General features: G+C 36.5%; 1 protein-coding gene, 1 long non-coding RNA gene and 1 other non-coding gene across 6 annotated transcripts; all 3 read right to left on the bottom strand.

Annotated features, from left to right (window-relative positions):
* Window positions 1-4,175: 4,175 nt before the first annotated feature.
* LOC125202212 (putative methyltransferase C9orf114) lies at window positions 4,176-9,883 on the bottom strand. 3 transcript variants are annotated; one of them, XM_048100578.1, is made up of 7 exons: window positions 9,735-9,881; window positions 9,578-9,646; window positions 9,326-9,439; window positions 5,121-5,135; window positions 4,783-4,905; window positions 4,603-4,680; window positions 4,176-4,523 (listed from the first exon to the last, which is right to left on the bottom strand). In XM_048100578.1, exons 3-7 carry the CDS (start codon window positions 9,347-9,349, stop codon window positions 4,446-4,448), a joined length of 318 nt encoding a protein of 105 aa, XP_047956535.1. In that variant the 5' UTR covers window positions 9,350-9,439; window positions 9,578-9,646; window positions 9,735-9,881; the 3' UTR covers window positions 4,176-4,445. The 3 variants fall into 3 exon arrangements, 2 of the variants coding, with proteins under 2 accessions (XP_047956535.1, XP_047956534.1); XM_048100577.1 differs by having other exon boundaries at window positions 9,578-9,883; XR_007173057.1 differs by lacking the exons at window positions 4,176-4,523; window positions 4,603-4,680; window positions 4,783-4,905; window positions 5,121-5,135 and adding an exon at window positions 8,823-8,975 and having other exon boundaries at window positions 9,578-9,876.
* A 93-nt stretch (window positions 9,884-9,976) lies between these two features.
* Window positions 9,977-11,986, bottom strand: LOC125202213. 2 transcript variants are annotated; one of them, XR_007173059.1, is made up of 5 exons: window positions 11,686-11,986; window positions 11,328-11,378; window positions 11,176-11,242; window positions 10,570-10,976; window positions 9,977-10,375 (listed from the first exon to the last, which is right to left on the bottom strand). It is a non-coding gene; the product is annotated as an uncharacterized LOC125202213 (long non-coding RNA). The 2 variants fall into 2 exon arrangements; XR_007173058.1 differs by having other exon boundaries at window positions 9,977-10,976.
* LOC125202904 lies at window positions 10,534-10,597 on the bottom strand. The gene has a single exon (XR_007173235.1). It is a non-coding gene; the product is annotated as a small nucleolar RNA snoR101 (small nucleolar RNA).
* Window positions 11,987-18,847: the final 6,861 nt, after the last annotated feature.

Genomic DNA, 18,847 nt, shown 5'->3' on the forward strand with positions numbered 1-18,847 from the left:
AGATCATTGGCTCGTAGTTGCATTTGAAACCCTGGCCACCCTATTCGTCTAGACTCAGTTACTTATTGTTTCTTGTTTAGATCCATTTGGATCTAGGTCTTGTTGTTACTAACGGGTGTGTTAAGTGTGCAGGTGGATTACAAGTGGTTTTTAGCTAGGTGTTAGACTCAGCGAAGTATCTGACTAGTGCCAGGGTGTCACCTTGTATCTATATCTTGTAACTTGTTCTTTCTTTGCTTGTATCTGGTCTGTTGTTAGGAGATTTACCATCTTTCTATTGTGATGTAGTCGAAAGAGTCTCGGTAGTTAGTGAATCTCAGATGATCTGATCCATACATATCAAATGAAATTTGGATAGTCCTTATCCCACAGACTTATCTTAATTTGATAAGCCCCTTTCAATTAAAGTGTGTAGGAAATATTGATCAGTATCACTATAGTGGTCGAGTATTGACTTATATTTGATTCTGATAATTATTAGCACTAACTATGCAAGTACACAAGGTAGATCTAGTGCTTAGTTGGGGATGTCGATGCAGCCTTCACCAATGGACTGGCCCGAATAGCCCGCCAAATTACAACTTGATTAGCACGCTTCCCGACTAACTTCGCAGCCCGTTAGAGACCCGAGACGGGAATAACCTGATGATATTGCTGACCCGAAAAACCCGATAAAATTTCTATTATTCTATTTACTTGATTCTATTTTTCGTCACTTCATTGATTATTTTTATAATATAATCTCTCTATCCCATTAGAAATGAAAGCGTTTTCCTTTTTAGTTTGTCCCATTAAAAATGCAAACGTTTTCCTTTTTTTGGAAACATCTGTATCTCTACTTTTTCATCTCTCTTACTTTTCTGACTCTCTTCGTAAGCTCTTACAAAACAACAACTACATAAGAACCCGTGCCGATTCCCCAAAATGTTGCATATTTAATGGAACGGAGGGAGTATATAATGATGCACTTTGTATTAGCACTAAAAATACATCTGCAAGTATACATGGTAGATCTAGTATAGTTAAAGGTCGATACTTAGGGATATCGAACACGAGGAATAAATTGCAACTTGCTATCATGTACTAAGCATCAAATACTATCTAGAGAAGCAAGAGTTTTGAAGTTTGAAATCTATAAAACTAGGCAAATAAATAAGTAGAAACAATAAAAGCGAAAAGAATATAGAATTAGGCATATAGAGGAAAGTCAAGGATAATGATTTCGGTAACTCTTTAGTTATTCTAATTCATTCTACGTCCATCCGACTCAAGTTTTACCCGCGATTTCTCCACTATCATGTATCGATACTCATGTCCACAATTATTGTATGAGCATATATGATAAACCAATCAAAGCTATCTGCGATTAAAGGTGTATGCAATAACCAAGGTAACAGCCAATTAGTCGAACAAAAGCTCAAGAAAAATCAAGTGCAAGCGAGTTCTGAACATTAAACATAAAAAGAACTACATAAATCAATTACTATCAAACCTCAAAATTCTATTGTTTAGTAATCCATAAAGACAGATGAACTAAAACAATAATTAAAGTACGAGGCATCAAATAAACAAACAAAACCCAAGGTTGAATCTTGAAGCCTTCATGCTCCTATTGCTATGCTTCAATCTCCAAGAATGATGGAAGAATTAGGTTAAAGAGTGAAGAGAGAGGAGCCTTGGAGGCTCCCCTTTTGGGGGCTATGGAAGGATGAATATTATTAATTAGGTTATGGGGTATATATAGGCTTGAAAAGGATTTAAATTTGGTAAAGAGTTTCCTCCAAGCAATAATAAAGATGGAATTTTCGTGCCTCATAGTAGAAGGAAAAGATTTGGCTTCACAAGGTAATGTCTTCTTTCCTTCTGCATTTGATAGTTTTACGCGACTTTGGTAGAACGACCATAACTTTCTCCACAAAACTCCGATTGAGGTGATTTTGGAACCAATGCGAAGCTCTTTCAAAGACGAAGAAAATGATATGTGGAACTTCCTGATCGAACTTCAGGATCGCCAGAAAATTGAGTTTGAACATAGCTGTCGTTCGTCGCATTTTCCCAGCGGGCGCCGAAGAGAGTCGGAGAGTTCTGGAGTGCTTTTCAACGACCGCTGGCGCACGCCAGCGGTCTGCTAGGTTGCCTTCCGCTCCAGCTTCCGAACTTTGATGTTTTTATGTCCTTTTTTAGCTCTATCTTGCACATTTCTCACAAAACACGTCAAAATTCCAAAATAGATAAAATATGCAAATAATAGACATGTAATGCAACTTTGACACTTAAAACGAATCATAAAATGGCTTTAAAATAGTGCAAAATCCGAGCGTATTATATAACTATACAAAAATAACTTTCAATTTTATATTAAATATACCAAATTATATTATTAAATTATTATTAGTATTAATAGATAAATAAATTAGAAACTTCCAATTCACTAAAAAATATATAAATTTCTAAAACATGCTTTAAATTTTCTTGAAATATGTTTATACTTCATTTTGCACAAATCTCAAATATTAATATTTGTTCATGTTTATATTTGAGTTTAAGCATATATCTCAAATTATCAAACTTATCATAATTAAATGTTGTACATTTTATAAATATAACTAATTTTCATAATTATTTATTGGATTGATCGTATGTTAATTTTATCAGTAGCAACTAGATTAACCCGTTGGGATAGCCCAAAACCCGAGCTTTTAGGGTTAGGATTGAACTTTTATAGCCTGAAAAAAATAACAACCCGATTGACCCACACCCGATTGACCCGAAACCTTTTAGGGTTAGCTTGAAACTCGCTGGGCTGGCCCGATGGACATCACTACGTATAGCTAAAGGTCACTACTGGGATATCGAACAAAGGGAGTAAGATTGCAACATTATATACTATCTAGAGCACGAAATTTTTAGATTTGGATTTATAAACAAATTACAAGAAACATAAAAACAAATGATACAAAGCAGGCTAAAGAATGTAGAGTTTAAGGAACCACAATCAAAAGCTAATATCCAATCGACTTCCTTGAATTACGATCTCTAGAGTTATTAAGCTATCACAGATGTAAAACTATATCTTCTTCCGAAGCACACAATTTGTAGATTGCTACCTAGAATCGAAGCCTTCCTTCCTAGAACTAAGACAACAACTCCTAAAAGCTCATAATATAAATTTGCTTCATTCAAAGGCTCAAATCTCCCAATTATATTGGCAAAGACGTCAATTTCTCATTTTTCAAATTAGAACACTCATCTCCTAATTATAGTTCAAACAAATGTATAAGCACGAGAGAAATTGAAATAACTATAAGAGCTAACAAGGTGAAACAATTGAATAACTAACTTATAATCATAGCATGTTTACCAAAAACTCTACAAAAGATGTTTACTACTCATAAACAAGTAAAAACAACAATTAAAGTACTAGACATGAAGTAAAACAAAATAAAACTCAAGGTTGAATTATGCAGTTTTCGGTCTTCTCTTGCCTGGATTTGCAGAGCTGCTCTTTTGTAGAAGAAGAGAATACTCCCTCTATCCGCCATTAGGAGTCACATTCATTAGCGGCACGAGTTTTAGGAAATATTAAAAAGTGGGTAGAAAAAAGTTAGTGAAATATGAGTCTCATTTGTATATATTAATTTTAAATGAAATGTGAGTGGAATGAGTTAGGTGGAGGTGGGACCATAGTACCATTTATAGTACTCCCTCCATCCCATTCAAGATGGCCACCTTTCCTTTTTTGTTTGTCCCAATCAAGATGACCACTTTCCAATTTTGGAAATAATCCCCTCTCATCACTCATTAAAATATTCAACTACATTTTCTCTACTTACTTTATTTCACCTAACAACACTTTCTAAAATCCACTGCCACTCAAGAATGTGGTCATCTTGAGTGGGACGGAGGGAGTAAAAGTGAATCGGGACTCCTATTCGCAGACGGACTAAAATGAAAAAACGAAACTCCTATTCACAGACGGAGGGAGTAGTAAGCACTGGTTGGACTTCAAACTCGCTGGTAGAATGGATGGTATACCAAAAATTACAGTATGATAAAAGAATTGTTTTAAAGCATGCTGAATCAGAAAATAACTGCTTAATTAAAAATTCAAATTCGGTGATTTACAATTTGTTTGTTACTCAAATTTACCACAGCCATTTTAAAATTTATAAACAAAGGCACAATCTTTAAATTTTTATAGATTGAATTTACCCCCAAATATTTCGATCATAATCCACTACAAGCAATAACAAACTCAATAAATCCAGCTACAACAGCCAAGTACAAGTAGAAAACTGATAAGGCCTAACAAATGGGACAATCTCGTGACCGAAAATCATGAGTTCATCCGACCAACTCCCAGATCGAGATAACATGCACATCTGCAGCAGGCGGAGAAGCATTGCGGATCTCACTATTTTGGAATCTTGGCCAAGTTAAAACTATTAGCTTGGCTGTTGATATTTATGTGAAACGCTATTTATTGGCTCTTGAAAATACTGGAGTGATATAAGGTTCGCTTCCTGGTTTCAGGCGAGCATATTTTAGGGGTAATAATAAACAAGAGGCCAAATGGAACAAGAAATGGAATAGCATATGCACCTCTGTCCGGATAGTTCGGCTTCCTTGATGAGGGCAAGTATTCAGATAGATGTCAAATATGTCACTCACAGTTTTGCCCTAAAAATCACACAGCTCCATTACAATCTATCTAAATTATGATTGGATAAGGTAAAAACAGAGCCTAGAGCTGGAAAGTTAAGAAATTTACAAATGGAATACCTTCAAAACTGCATCCTCTCCCAGTCCGGCGAGTCCACCAAAGGCGATCAGGAGGTGCTTGAAAGATGGTAGAGTAAGCTCTGAACAATTGATAACTAACCCATGTTCGGAGGTCCCAATCAGTGGCGGATTTAGGGGGGGGGAGGGGGCGGTCGCCCCCTCCGTGCGACTAATTTCTTCTTATCCGGACGTAAAATTACCATGTCCGCCCCCTCCGTTTGCCCCGACGTCGCCCTGAAAATAAAAAAAAATTGTCATTTTCGCTCTAAACCAACCTACTAATATATATTTCGCCCCCTCCGTTTATCAATCCTGGATCCACCACTGGTCCCAATCTTATGATCATATCCTCCCTGTTAAAGAGTAAACTCAGTGAGGTTAACCCTAGAGACAAATTAAAAGGTGATTGAAACAAAAAAACTGAAGCTGGTATGGACAGTTCTTGAACACAGAACTAATGTTTGGAGCATATCGCACTTTATATCCCCAATACATTCCTTCATCCAGTGTTGTTAGGGTGGAGGGGCTCACCGGGTCATTGCGGGTCGACGAGTCGACTGGGTCGAGAGACCCACGAATCTAGGCTAAATTTTTTGCCTTTTAATATTAAATCAAATAAATATATTGCTCTAATGTTTATAATATATCAAATAATACAAATGTTGACGTAATTCATATGAATACAGATAAAGTGCAAAACAAAAATTATCAAAACAATTCATAAGTCATAATACAAAATAAATAATTGAAACCATTGTCTGAAAATATCAAAACAAAGTTATATATCATCAGATGATAGTCATCTTCTCCTTCATCACATAATTCAGCTCCCAACCAAGTCTATGTCTTCATTCTCTCCATCCACAAGAATACGAGTAGACTTGGATCTTGAGGTATGATCTCGTGTATTTGTGATGCCTCTAGTGTTGTAAGATGGCTCCAACGAACCAGAACCTTTACCAACATCTCTCCACCTGAGTAACTCATTCTGGAAGACAAAATCATCACCCCCCGATCCTCATCCTCCTCATCTATCCTACACATTAACCATTCATAACTATCGTCAATGTCACTTAGGAGTATAGGATAATGTCCTGTATGTTGAATCTTCGCTCAAGATCTCTGTTGTACTTCACAAACACTAAGTTATTCAATCGTTCTTGTGCCAAACGATTCCTCTTTTTGCTATGAATTCTTAAATGAAAAGGTAAAAATAACATGTAATAGCTTCTCACAAATATAAGCACAAATTTCAAGTCCTACATGTTAAAAAGTATTCTGATTCCTCTCGCAACCAGTAGCACTAAAAGTTAGGCTCAAGATTCGAATTGCAAAGTTTTGCAAATTTGGTGCCTTAAATCCATATTGTTTCCAAAATTTAGCTGAAGAAAACAAGATATATAAATGTTTAGCATATAATTTACGAATCAAATAAATAGTTTATTGAAAAATATGGTAATATTTACCGGGTGCTATTTGATTTCTATGTCGAATAACTAAAGGAGTTCCGAAACAGGAGACAGCATCCCGATACAAAGCCGTTTCCTTTTTCATGATCTGATCTTGCATACTTATGTCGGGAACCATTTTTAGAATACACTCGTGCAAGCCTTAGACAACCTCTGAATAAGCCAAAATACCTTTCACATCTTTATAAAAGACAGATGGATTCAAGTAATGATCTGCAGCATGCAATGGTTTGTGCAATTGATCATTCCATCTAGAGTTAATTACTTCAAATGCTCTCTTAAACTTGTCTTCCTTTCCGTTGAATGACTTGGAAATAGTCTCTTTACAATGATCCATAACTTCATAAATATACCCCATCGCGAGCTTGTGCTCATCATCAACCATTCTCAACTCCTCAATAAGAGGAGAATCCAATTTGAGTGCATAGACAATATGTCTCCGATAAGAATCATTCAACACAGTAGTAGTTGCTTGTTTGACGGATGCCTCTTTGTACCACTAACTAGTAGTCCATTCATCGCTGGTGAACCGTTGACTATGGATTGACCTCAAAGTGATGAAGGAAGTAGCAAATCTAGTGATTGTCGGCCTAAGTAACTCTTTCTTGTTCGTATATCTTCCCTTCATGTTCAGCACTCCCATCTTATTGTAAAATATAACCAGTCAAAGCTATTGACTTTTTTATCACACCGTTGATAAGCCGTATTTTACCAATATCTTCAAACATCAAATCGATGCAATGCGCTGCACATGGAGGCCAAAACAGTGAGGGTATCCTTACTTGTAACATCATTCCAGCTTTCTTTTAATTGGAGACATTATTCGTCACAGTTTGGATAACATTCTTCTGTCCAACATAATCAACCATCTCTTCGAGTATTGTCATTAGAGCGTTTGATTATGTTGGAGAGAAGAATGTGATCCAAATTGTGACGGATAATTGCTCCAATTATAAGAAAGCTGAAATGATGTTGCAAATAAGGATACCCTCACTTTTGGTCTACAGGTGCAGCACATTGCATCGATTTGACGCTTGAAGATATTGGTAAAATACCACTTATCAATGGTGTGACAAAAAAGTCAATAGCTTTGACTCGTTATATTTACAATAAGATGGGCGTGCTGAACATGATGGGAAGATATACGAACAAGAGAGAGTTACTTAGGCCGGGAATCACTAGATTTGCTACTTCTTTCATTACTTGAGGTCCATCCATAGCCAGCGGTTCACCAGTGATGAATGGACTACTAGTCAGTGGTAAAAAGAGGCATCCGGCAAACAGGCAACTACTACTGTGTTGAATGATGCTTATCGGAGACATATTATCTATGCACTCAAATTGGGTTCTCCTCTTATTGATATGTTGAGAATGGTTGATGATGAGCACAAGCCCGCGATAGGGTATATTTATGAGGCTATGCATCGTTGTAAAGAGACCATTTCCAAGTCATTCAACGGGAACGGAAAACAAGTTTAAGAGAACATTTGAAGTAATTGACTATAGATGGAATGATCAATTGCACAAACCATTGCATGCTGCAGGTCATTACTTGAATCCGTTAGTCTTTTATAAAGATGTGAAAGGTATTTTAGCTTGTTCAAGGTTGTCAAAGACTTGAACGAGTGTATTCTAAAACTGGTCCCTGACATAAGTATGCAAGATCAGATCATGAAAAAGGAAACGACTTTGTATCGGGATGCTGACCCCTGTTTCAGAACTCCTTTAGCTATTCGACATAAAAATCAAATAGCACCCGGTAAATATTATCATATTTTTCATTAAACTATTTATTTGATTCGTAAATTATATGCTAAACATTTATATATCTTGTTTTCTTCCGCTGAATGGTGGAAACGTTATCAGTCTAAGACACCAAATTTGCAAAACTTTGCAATTCGAATCTTGAGCCTAACTTGTAGTGCTATGGCTGTGAAAGGAATTGAAGTACTTTTTAACATGTAAGACTTGAATTTTTTGCTTATATTTGTGAGAAGCTAATACATGTTATTTTTACCTTTTCATTTAAGAATTCATAGCAGAAAGAGGAATCGTTTGGTACAAGAACAATTGAATAACTTAGTGTTTGTGAAGAGTACAACAAAGAGCGAAGATTCAATATGCAGGACAACATCATTGATCATCTACTTCTAAGTGACATTGACGATAGTAATGAATGGCTAATGGGTAGGATGGAGGATGAGGATGAGTATGGGGGGTGATGATTTTGTCTTCCAGAATGAGTCACTCGAATGGAGAGATGTTGGTAAAACTTCTAGTGCGTTGGAGTCATCTTACAACACTAGAGGCAACACAAATACACAAGATCATGCATCAAGCTCCAAGTCTGCTCGTATTCTTATGGATGAAGATGAAGAGAATGAAGATATATAACTTTATATTATTTGATATATTATAAACATTAAATCAATATATTTATTTGATCGTGGGTCTCTCGACCCAGTCGACTCATCGACCCGCGACCCAAACTTTCACCGCAACGACCTGGTGCGCCACTCCACCCTAACAACACTACATGCATTCATACAATATATACATGAATCTATAAAGTTACATAAAAAGTTAACATTATCTCCTTATCAAGATAGAGTGTCCGAATACATAGAGTTTCAATACATATAGCCTATAGGTAGATAAAGTGGTACAAGCTGCAATCATTTGTAGAGGCCGAATTAGAATTAAAATTAAAATTAAATTGGCAGTCTGCACACATAAAGTTAAAAAGAAGATGAAAGTTAGAACAATACCTTGATTAAACAAAGGAATATATGAAGGGTGGCAGCAAAAGATCTTTGAATTTATTTGTTTAGGAATGAAGAGGCTGAATTCTAAAGTGTAGAAAGTAGGGTTTGAAAAGTTTGATGTGGTGTATGCATATATATAGAGAATTGAGATTGAGAAACAGAGGAGAAAGTCAGAAAACGTGTGAGAGATTTGAGAAAATCAGATAGCATATTTTTAGGTAAGATTTACTTTTATATTATGTTTATTTTAGTAAAAACAAATCAGCATCAAAAAGGAAAAGATCCACAGAAAATAGATTTAGGGATTACCTTAAAAGCTTCACTGCGCTGCATGTGTTAGGGCGACCCAGCCGACCTGGCGGCGACCATGTATCTCGATCAACCCACCCATGTTGGGGCGGTGATGGTCTCGACCCCAGCGACCTGAGCGACATTTTGACAACACTGCCTTTATCTCGAGGTCATGATGAAGGGACGATTTTCCTTGGACCTAAAATTTTTGTGCTCTATAGAACTCATTAATTTTGCATGATTTTTCCTCATTAGAAAGGTTTTACTGACCTTGTCGAGGTAATGGTTTGTTCCCATCTCTACAGTTACTCTTGTTCCAGGTTCAAGAACTTGATCAACCTTAATATTATGCAGAATAGGGCCGTTATAATTGCAATCAATGTGGGATCGAATCATACAGCAAACAGCTACTTTTGATGTAAAAAACCTAGTCATAATTCTTCTCCATGGCGTCTCACAGCAGGGAATATTCATCTTAATAAGTAGAATTTGTGACAATTCAATTTTCAAATGAGCGAAGACCTTGCAGGAAACTTATGAGGAGTATAATTCAGAGGCTTCAATTTAGAGGAATAACTAGCGTGGCTACATCCCAAATGTCTATATTTTATGGGACAGAGGGAGTATAAATCTTTTGGAAATTTTGTGCCAAATGATGAGCACTGAAAATAACAAATAAAATCTTAATATTAAGCACCATGTCAAGCAATTGATGCAATAGATGTTCATAGAACGCAATGATGAATTATGGAGGGATATGATCCTAAGACTACCAATTTATAGCAAGGCGAGATAAAACTGTTATATTATGCACTGCTACTGATAAGTGAAAGAGAACGATCTGCCAAGTGAGCTAAGGACTACAGCATTCTATTAGAAGATTGTCAATGACTCCTAGGGGTAATGGGGAGAAAACTAAAGGATGAAAATATACATCCAGATGGAAAATGTCAAAGGGCTTTAGAAAATGACTGTTGGCACAATCTTACCCGACGTTCAGTGACCAAGTGTAAGCCATCACATGCACAACTTAAACTTGAATGTCAAGAAAAAGAATGGCAGAAATTCCTAAAGGTTAAAAAATAGGTTCGTGAAATTCAAATCAACACATCCAAATCTATTCACCTATATGTAAACATTTCAATAATGATAAGTTCTATTGTCCATGGAACAATCAAGTCATTGGCATCCAAACCCTAAACAAATTAGAGAGGTGCAAAGTAGTGGGCATCAGCAATTTAAGATATCAACATGAAACTTACCTGAGATTTCAGAGATCAAGTGTAAGCCATCATATGCCCAAACTTTGCGCCAAACAAGTGAACCATTTGTACACAGACAGATGATTTACTACAGTGTCTACAAGATCCTTGAAATCAAAATGTAGTAGGGCCATCTTTATTGCATACACAGACATTTACGAAGTCCACTTTATGGAACCATCGAAATGAGATCAAATCAAATATGAGTAGCAAAAGCTATCAGAATAGTTCAATATAATTTAAATTACCCAAATACAGTGCAAAACCACATCAACGGCTCCATTCACAGTAGCAGGCAAGCAGAGTGCAAACTATAACTTATAGGGGTTTAGAATACTACCTTCCCTGTACAAAGCCTATTCGTGATTGCGCAGATGACGTGGGGCATCAAGCGGGGGCAACAAACCCTGTAAAAACACAAAATTATGTTTAGATGAGCATCAGAAGATTATACTTTTTTCCCCCAAAACAATACTAATTGCTAGCAGATACTAACTACAACTCTTAAACTGCTATGCATTGGGAAAAGGCTCTTCCTCATATACTGTGGTGTTTCGAGATACCTCAAAATTCTCATAAGGAAAGCGGTACCACTCTCATTCTCACCTGAGTCATTGTCCATTATTTCATTAGAAGTAGCCTCCGACATATTCTTGCTATCGAATACAACCACCTGAACTCGATTTTCGCAGTATGAACACACATTTCAATATCTGTGGTGCTATTTCTGAGCAAGGGTGACCCTAACTGGTACAAACCTACTCGTCAATCCAGAAAATCGCAGCAGCACGAGCGACCTGCCCAGCCAACTGTAAGGAAATAAAAAATTGAAAATCAGAAGAGAGGATATCACAACACAAAATCACATTTTCACATTTAATTATAATTGATCATGAACCACTTCCATAGCAATTCCTCAAGATAAACTTAGTGCAAAACAGAGGAATACAATCAACAAAAACTGATCAATTTTCCATTAACTCAATCAATTGATCTGATATTCAAATTCAACGCCGCCTACATTAGCAACACGGTCTAACAAAAAACTCAATCAATCATTAACAGAAGTTCGATTTAAACAGGACTAAAGCAGTTAAAGGAAGAAGAGAACATCACACGAGTGGCGAGTTCGAGTGACTGGGTATTATTGAGTATGGAGCCGGGAAGATCAATGGTGACGGTGGGTATTCCACCGGTGGACGGCACGTCGTCGTTTTGGTGTTGTTCAACTTTGTGTACGTTTTTTCTCTTCTTTTCTGAACGGTTATCGTTAGATTCGGGACAGCCGCTCTCTCTCTCTCTTCTTCTCCTTCTTCGCCATCTCTATCTCAATTTCAAACACAATCGGTCCTGCCTCAGATGTTGAGGTTTAATAAGGGTTTTGACTCGTTTAAGGTTTTGTTATCGGAGCGTCTCGTTTTATATGGTTACACCTGTCTCTAAAATTCATTACTGCGCATGCTACAATTAAATAATTCTTCCGTTCCATATAAATACTTATAATGGGGTCCACTTGTTATGTTATACTCCCTCCATACACTTAATGGCAAAAATAATAATTAATGGGGAACGAAGGGAAGGGAGTAGTATATAGTAAGAGATGTAGCAAACGTAGTAGGTGATCTCTAGTGGGTTTGTCACCCACCCACGTATCGAGACCTTCAGCCTTCTTCAGAGTATTTTGACATACTTTAAGGCCCTCTCGTCGGTATCATGGAAGAGCTGAGGTTAGTATACTAAACGGCGAGCATACATGTACAGTCACTCAAACACATGTATATGAGTAACTCTAGATCCACCCACTTCTAGACTTACTTTGAGTAATAACATTAATAGTAATTGTTTAGTTAATGATATTTCATTTCGTATATCAAATAAACTAGTCAAAGGCTTCTGCGTGGTTCAGAAGGAATCAGCTAAGTCATAAGCTAATCCATCACATAATTCACCAATTAAAAATAGACAATAGACATGTGGAATCTATTTGTAATATTAAATAAAAGACTAAAAATATAAATTCTCATAATACATCTTATGCTACACCAATATTAATTAGACACTTTAATAATGACTAAAAAGGCTTAAAACTAAAATCTAACCTTTACATATGGTATTGATTTCACGTATTAGGGAAACCCTTTCATCTCTCCGCTCAAGAACCAAATTTTTTATCTGCCGCTGCTTTATGTCGATGTCAAAAGGTAATCACTTTCATATAATGTTTATCACTTTGAATAAAATAATTTTGGACTAGTTCTTTTGTCTCAATATATGGATTTTGCTAAAAATCTTTAAAGCTAATTAATAAAACTATCAAAGGGGAGCAACTCATAAATTATAGTATAATACAGTAATTATTTACATTCTTTGAGTTGTAACAGGATTGGATTATTAGCACATGCCTTCAAAACTTTAACGTTGTAATGGAACTACTATCTCAAAGAAATTGACATGGAGTAAAAGAAATAGCTATTGAATATAGGATTTTTTCTTTTGCAGATATGGATGACAATGTATTAGAAGACCATATTGCTAAGATAGGAATGGAGTTTGAAACAGAATTTGAGGCATATGATTTTTGTATGAAATATGCTAAGGTAACAGGTTTCGGAACTCGAAAACTATCTGCTGCTCACACAGAGATAAAATTACGGGCATTATCTTGGACATTAGTTTCTGTTGTTGCAGGGAAGGTTTTAGAGCAACAAACAATAGATGTGTTACAATTAAGAATCATCGTCCTGAAATTAGGTGTGAATGTAAGGCTTTGATGAAAATAAATTGTAGGTACAATGGAAAGTTTCACATTGTGAAGTTTGTCGAGGAACACAACCATGATTTGTGAGATCCGGAAAAATCTTACATGTTTAGATGTTTAAGACAAACGTCTAATATTCAACAAACACAAGTTGATGTTGCTCAGAGTTGTGGGTTGGCTCCAAAGAAAGTAATAGATGTAATGGCAAAGGAAGCCGGCGGAATACAACATCTTGGTTTTACTCATATTGATTTGAAGAATTATTTGAGAACTAAAAGGACTTTGGAGATTAAACAAGGAGAGTGGAGGTGTTTTAAAATATTTACAAAGGATGATAAGTGAAGATCCACATTTTTACTATGCTATTCAATTGGATGTGGAAGATTTAATTACCAATATATTTTGGACCGATGGTAGAATGATACAAGATTTTGGTCATTTTGGTGATGTCGTTTGCTTTGATACTACATACAGAAAACGTCGAGATGGCAGATAACTTGCTTTATTCGTCGGTGTAAATCATCATAAACAAACAACTGTGTTTGGGGCAGCATTATTGTACGACGAAACAATTGAAACCTTTGAATGGTTGTTTGATTCATTTGAAGATGTTATGATGGGAAAGAGACTAGAAACCATTTTAACGTATCAAGATCAAGCAATGAACGTTGCTTTAGCTTCCAAGTGGCCATCAACTTACCATCTCTTGTGTGTTTGACATATTTTTCAGAATGCAACAATTCATCTTTTCAATGTTTTTGCGGGTTTCAAGAACATCTTTGTAGCTGATTTTAGTCGTTGTGTGTACGACTTCGAAGAAGAATCATAATTCCTTGATGCATGGAATGTGGTTGAAGAGAATGTTTTCTTAAGAGAAAAATGGGCTGGTTTATGGAAGAAATACATTTTGTGCTGATATGGTTTCTACACAACGAAGTGGGTGCATGAATGTTGTTGTGAAGCAATTATGTAAATTACAAAAACAATATTGTTGAGGTGTTCCATCATTTTTAAAGTTTGATAGATGATCGTCGTGAGAAAGAGTTGGCAAAAGATTTCAAGAATACTCAAAGTTCTCCTGTTATGACATTTCCATTAGAAATAGTGAAGCATGTGGCTGTCATATATACACATAAGATATTTGCATTGTTTAGTGAGGAGTTGAGGAAGGCATGGAGTTGAGGAAGGAATTTGAAAGTAAGATTGAAGGTGAGAGTCAACTTGAAACTTCTGTGATATATAAGGTCAGACCATTTCATCGGGCTAATGAACATATAGTCACATATGATTCCATAGAAGGTTCCATTTTTTTCAGCTATAGGAAGTTTGAATTCTCGGGTATTTTATGCTCACATAGTCTAAGAATCTTAACATTTATGAATGTTGTTCAAATACTCGATGAATATATCTTAAAGCGATGGAACAAACATGCTAAGGGTGGAACATCAAGAGTTTGTGATGTAGGAGTTGTCATTGTTGATGAAAAAATAAGAAAGAAGCAACGGTATAAAGAGTTATGTAACTGTTTTATGCACGTAGCAATAAAAGCAGCTGAGAGTGAAGATAGCTATACTTCTGCTTTATATTGTCTCTTGAAAATGGAAAACAGTGTGGATGAAATGATAGGGAAGGCAAATAATGTGACAATTGAGGCAAAGGACAGAGATGTTTCAGTTGATGAAACCAATGAAAGTCAAACTAAAGGCTTGAAACTAAAGGGAGAGTTACATACCATTCATGTAAGAGGCTGAAAAAATGCTTTGGAACAGGCTATTAGTAGAAAATGAAAACCAAAGACAAAAGCAACAAAGAATGGTTAGCGACATGCCTCCTAAGACTAAAATTGGCGCCTCATGTGTAGAAGAAGTAGGAAGAATTATTTTTCTAGCTCTACTCGTGCAGATCTAGACCTAATTATTCATGTTCTCGTAACACAATTTGGCTTTCTTATCTTCACTTGAATCCATCTAGATCCATTTGATTATCCAAGATTTTCCATGCAAATGGCTAATCAAGAGCAATGGAATAAGTTAGAAGATCTAAGGTTGAGATCTGACACGACATGTGGAGAAGATACAAGCCACGTCCATCATTAGGAAGGTTACAAGGTAATAATCACGAACACGTTAAAATAAAGTCATTTATGTTATTTTAATGTTTTTATCACAGATCTAAGTAGATTTCATGAAAATTAGTTTAATCACTTAATAACATAAATAGATCCTTAAGGATATGTTTGCTTTTGTGTATTTTCGCTATGCAACCCCAACAAGAGCGTCATGGCTGAAGTCATAATGTCAGCTTCGCTGGATCTGCTACTGCACTTCCTTTCTTCATTGATGAAGATGCCACTGAACATTCGAATATCGAAGTTCACTCGGCCAAAATGATTTCGGAGCAACTTCGTATTGTGGCTTACAGATCCTTTCGGACGCATAAGTTGCAGTCACTCGGTTCCAAATGCCTTTGCATGTTGGTTGGTTCTCACAACCGAATCTTCCGAAGTGGCGATAGACACTTTGAACATTTTCTCCATTCTCTTTTGTGGAGTAGGGATGCATGGCAGCCACGGGCTCCGTATGTCCTCTTCGACATGGGACAACGATTGCATTGGGTTGCTTGTCGGCGTCCACCCAAATGACACCCACCTATTAAGCTCGATAGACAACATCGTGTGGACTCTACGCTCCGAACATGTTGGGCGTCGCTGAGCCTTGGTACTCGAAGTCAGGTAATCCGACGACTGTGTGTTCCAGCCGTACCAACCAGACGATGGTGATGGTTGGTCAGACATATTTGCACAATTGATGAAATTTTTAGAGAAAAATTAGTGAGAGAATGCAAATTTGGTGTGAAATTATTTTAATGAATGAGGTATTTATTAAGGACAACTAGGGTTTTATATATAATTGGTAAAGTAAGAAAGAAAAAGAAAAAATAGTTGAAATAATGTAGTGGAGATGGTGAGACCTATAAATGATAAAATAAAAGAGAAAGAGAAAAAGTGTTGAAATAATGCGGTGGATGGAGGGCTCATAAATAACAAAGTAAAAGAGAAAGAGGAAAAGTTTCTATATATAGACATGGACTATTTCTATGGAACGAACGAAAAAAGAAAATTTGGCCAATTTCTATGGGACGGAGGGAGTAATAATTAACACATTTCTCACTCTTAATTTATTCACATTCTACTCTATTTTCTTTACCCATTTCTCTTTCTTACTTTTTTATCTATCTACTTAACACACTAAACATCCATCTTAAATTCCGTGCCAAAAAGTCCAACAGCAACTATAAGGGAATGGAAGGACTAGTAATTATGGAATGAATTGTGTGATTTAAAATTAAAAAATAAATAAAAATAAAGTAATAAAGGAGAATATTTGGGGAACTGGAAATTTTTTTTCTCTATTTTTTTAAATAAAATAAAATTACAACTGCCACATCAGTATTTCTTAGACCGGTCCTTCCTTCTGCAGTGGTTCCGCCCTAGTGTACGCCCTATCAATTACCCATTTTTCGTTTAATTTTTTATACTATTATTTTTTTTATGTTTTCTCATATTATAAATAGCAAAATTAATTATTAAATTAAATAACAAACAAAACATACATTACTTAATTTGAAAAAAGAAGTTATAACATAAATACTCCCTCCGTCCGCGATTAGGAGTCCCGGTCACTTTTGCGCACCCGTTTTATAAAAATAATAAAAAATAGTTAAAGTGGAGAAATGGTAAAGTAAAAAAGAGAATAATGTTGACAAGAGTCTTCTCAACATTATTCTCTTTTTTACTTTACCATTTCTCCACTTTAACTATTTTTTATCATTTTTATAAAATATGTGCGCAAAAGTGACCGGGACTCCTAATTGTGGACGGAGGGAGTAATTAAAAGAGGTACAATTTCAACGACCACTACGCGCCCAAACTTCTTCAACCATGTCAGTCATGAGTTGAAGATGGGCTTGTCGGTTGCGTATGTTCTCCTGTTCCTGTAATCTCTCATTGACTCCTTAGGGTAAACCTCGAATGACCGGCGGGGTTGCACGTTCTGCGCTCGGTCTGGCTTCATCGTCGGACCAATCTTGACTCTTCGACATTCATCATCAATAATCATGTTGTGCTAGATGATGCACGCATACAAGGCATTGGCGATACGATGCATGTATCAGGAACGAGCTGGGTCTTTTACTATTGCCCAACGTGCTTGAAGCACACCGAATCTTCGCTCCACGTCCTTCCATGCACACTCTTGACGTTCTGCAAAAAAAGCACTCTTCGTATCCGTTGGGCATGAGATCGTCTTCAAGAAAACTGGCTATCTCAGGTATATGCAATCGGCTAAGTAGTACCCTCTATGATGTTTTCGTCTATTGGCAGTGAACTCGATAACCGGACCGTTGTCGTTGCATTGCTGATACACTCAGACTTTGCACTGTTTTAAGGCAATTATTTGGTCCGCTTTTAATGTCAAAATCACATTACATGTATATTATTTGCATATTTTATACATCTTGATATTTTGACGTGTTTAGTGAGAAATGTGCATATTTGAGCCGAAAAAGGGAGTCAAAACGCAAAGTCTGAAAATCTGGAGTTCAGGCGGCGACCGGTGACCGCCGCAACATGTACGGCGACCGCCGGCGCCCGGCGGCCAGTGGTTTGTAGCGGCCCACCTGGCGACCGCCGGAGGAAGTGTGACAGCCCGCCACCAAGGTGGCAGAGACTCTGGACTAAAGTGTGGCGACCGCCAGAGAATGTGCGGCGGCCTGCCACGAAAAGCGGCGAATCAGATTTGACCTAGATTTCTCTCCAAGAGTTACCATATTTTGAAGATCTTTTCCTTCTATGATGAGGAGTGACTTTCTCCTATAAATAAGACATCAAGTTTCATCAAATCAGAGCCTCTTTTTGCATCATAATTCCCAGAGATTAAAAGCTAGAGTACTTCATTGTGCAAGGAGTTGAAGAAGGATTCAAGAACATCAAGAACAACAAGGATACAACCTACGGGTTTGATTTGCTTTAGTTTTATGTTCCAATTGTTTTCCCTTCAATATATGTGTTTAGATTATTACATCATGTATAACTAAATTCATAGGATTCTAGGGATGTGTTAGTAACGACTTTGGTTATACAATTCCTTTTTCTATTTAATATCCGTTTTGTTTTTACTTTATTTCTTTCCTAAGTTGCGCTGGAAGCTTCGTAATTGAGTGACACAATCATGCATGATCAAATATAACTTGCTTCATAACTGTGAGAGAGTTCTAGCAAGTTAGGTCCACTTAGTAGACACTACAATTAGTTTCCTTTAAATAGCACTGTTAATTGAGAGTGAGGATTTTTCAAGGCTCTTAGGAGCTTTTAGGAGTTACATGTTAGGATTGACAACCCTAATGTTAGTAATCAACGTTTGCATCGCATGAGCATAAGCTAAGTGACTCTCCTATCAAAGTTATAACTGCGCTAGGGTATTATAGTTTGGAATTTGTATAACCATAACTGTAAACGCACAT

The sequence above is a fragment of the Salvia hispanica genome, chromosome 1 (genome assembly GCF_023119035.1).
Source record: "Salvia hispanica cultivar TCC Black 2014 chromosome 1, UniMelb_Shisp_WGS_1.0, whole genome shotgun sequence".
Lineage (NCBI taxonomy): Eukaryota > Viridiplantae > Streptophyta > Magnoliopsida > Lamiales > Lamiaceae > Salvia > Salvia hispanica.

Coding starts and splice junctions, on each gene's coding strand:
- LOC125202212 (XM_048100577.1), bottom strand. CDS start 9,349: ATGCAGCGCAGTGAAGCTTTTAAG. Junction 4,681..4,782: donor GAGAGGATGCAGTTTTGAAG/GTATTCCATTTG, acceptor TGTGATTTTTAG/GGCAAAACTGTGAGTGACAT. Junction 4,524..4,602: donor GCCGAACTATCCGGACAGAG/GTGCATATGCTA, acceptor GCCTGAAACCAG/GAAGCGAACCTTATATCACT.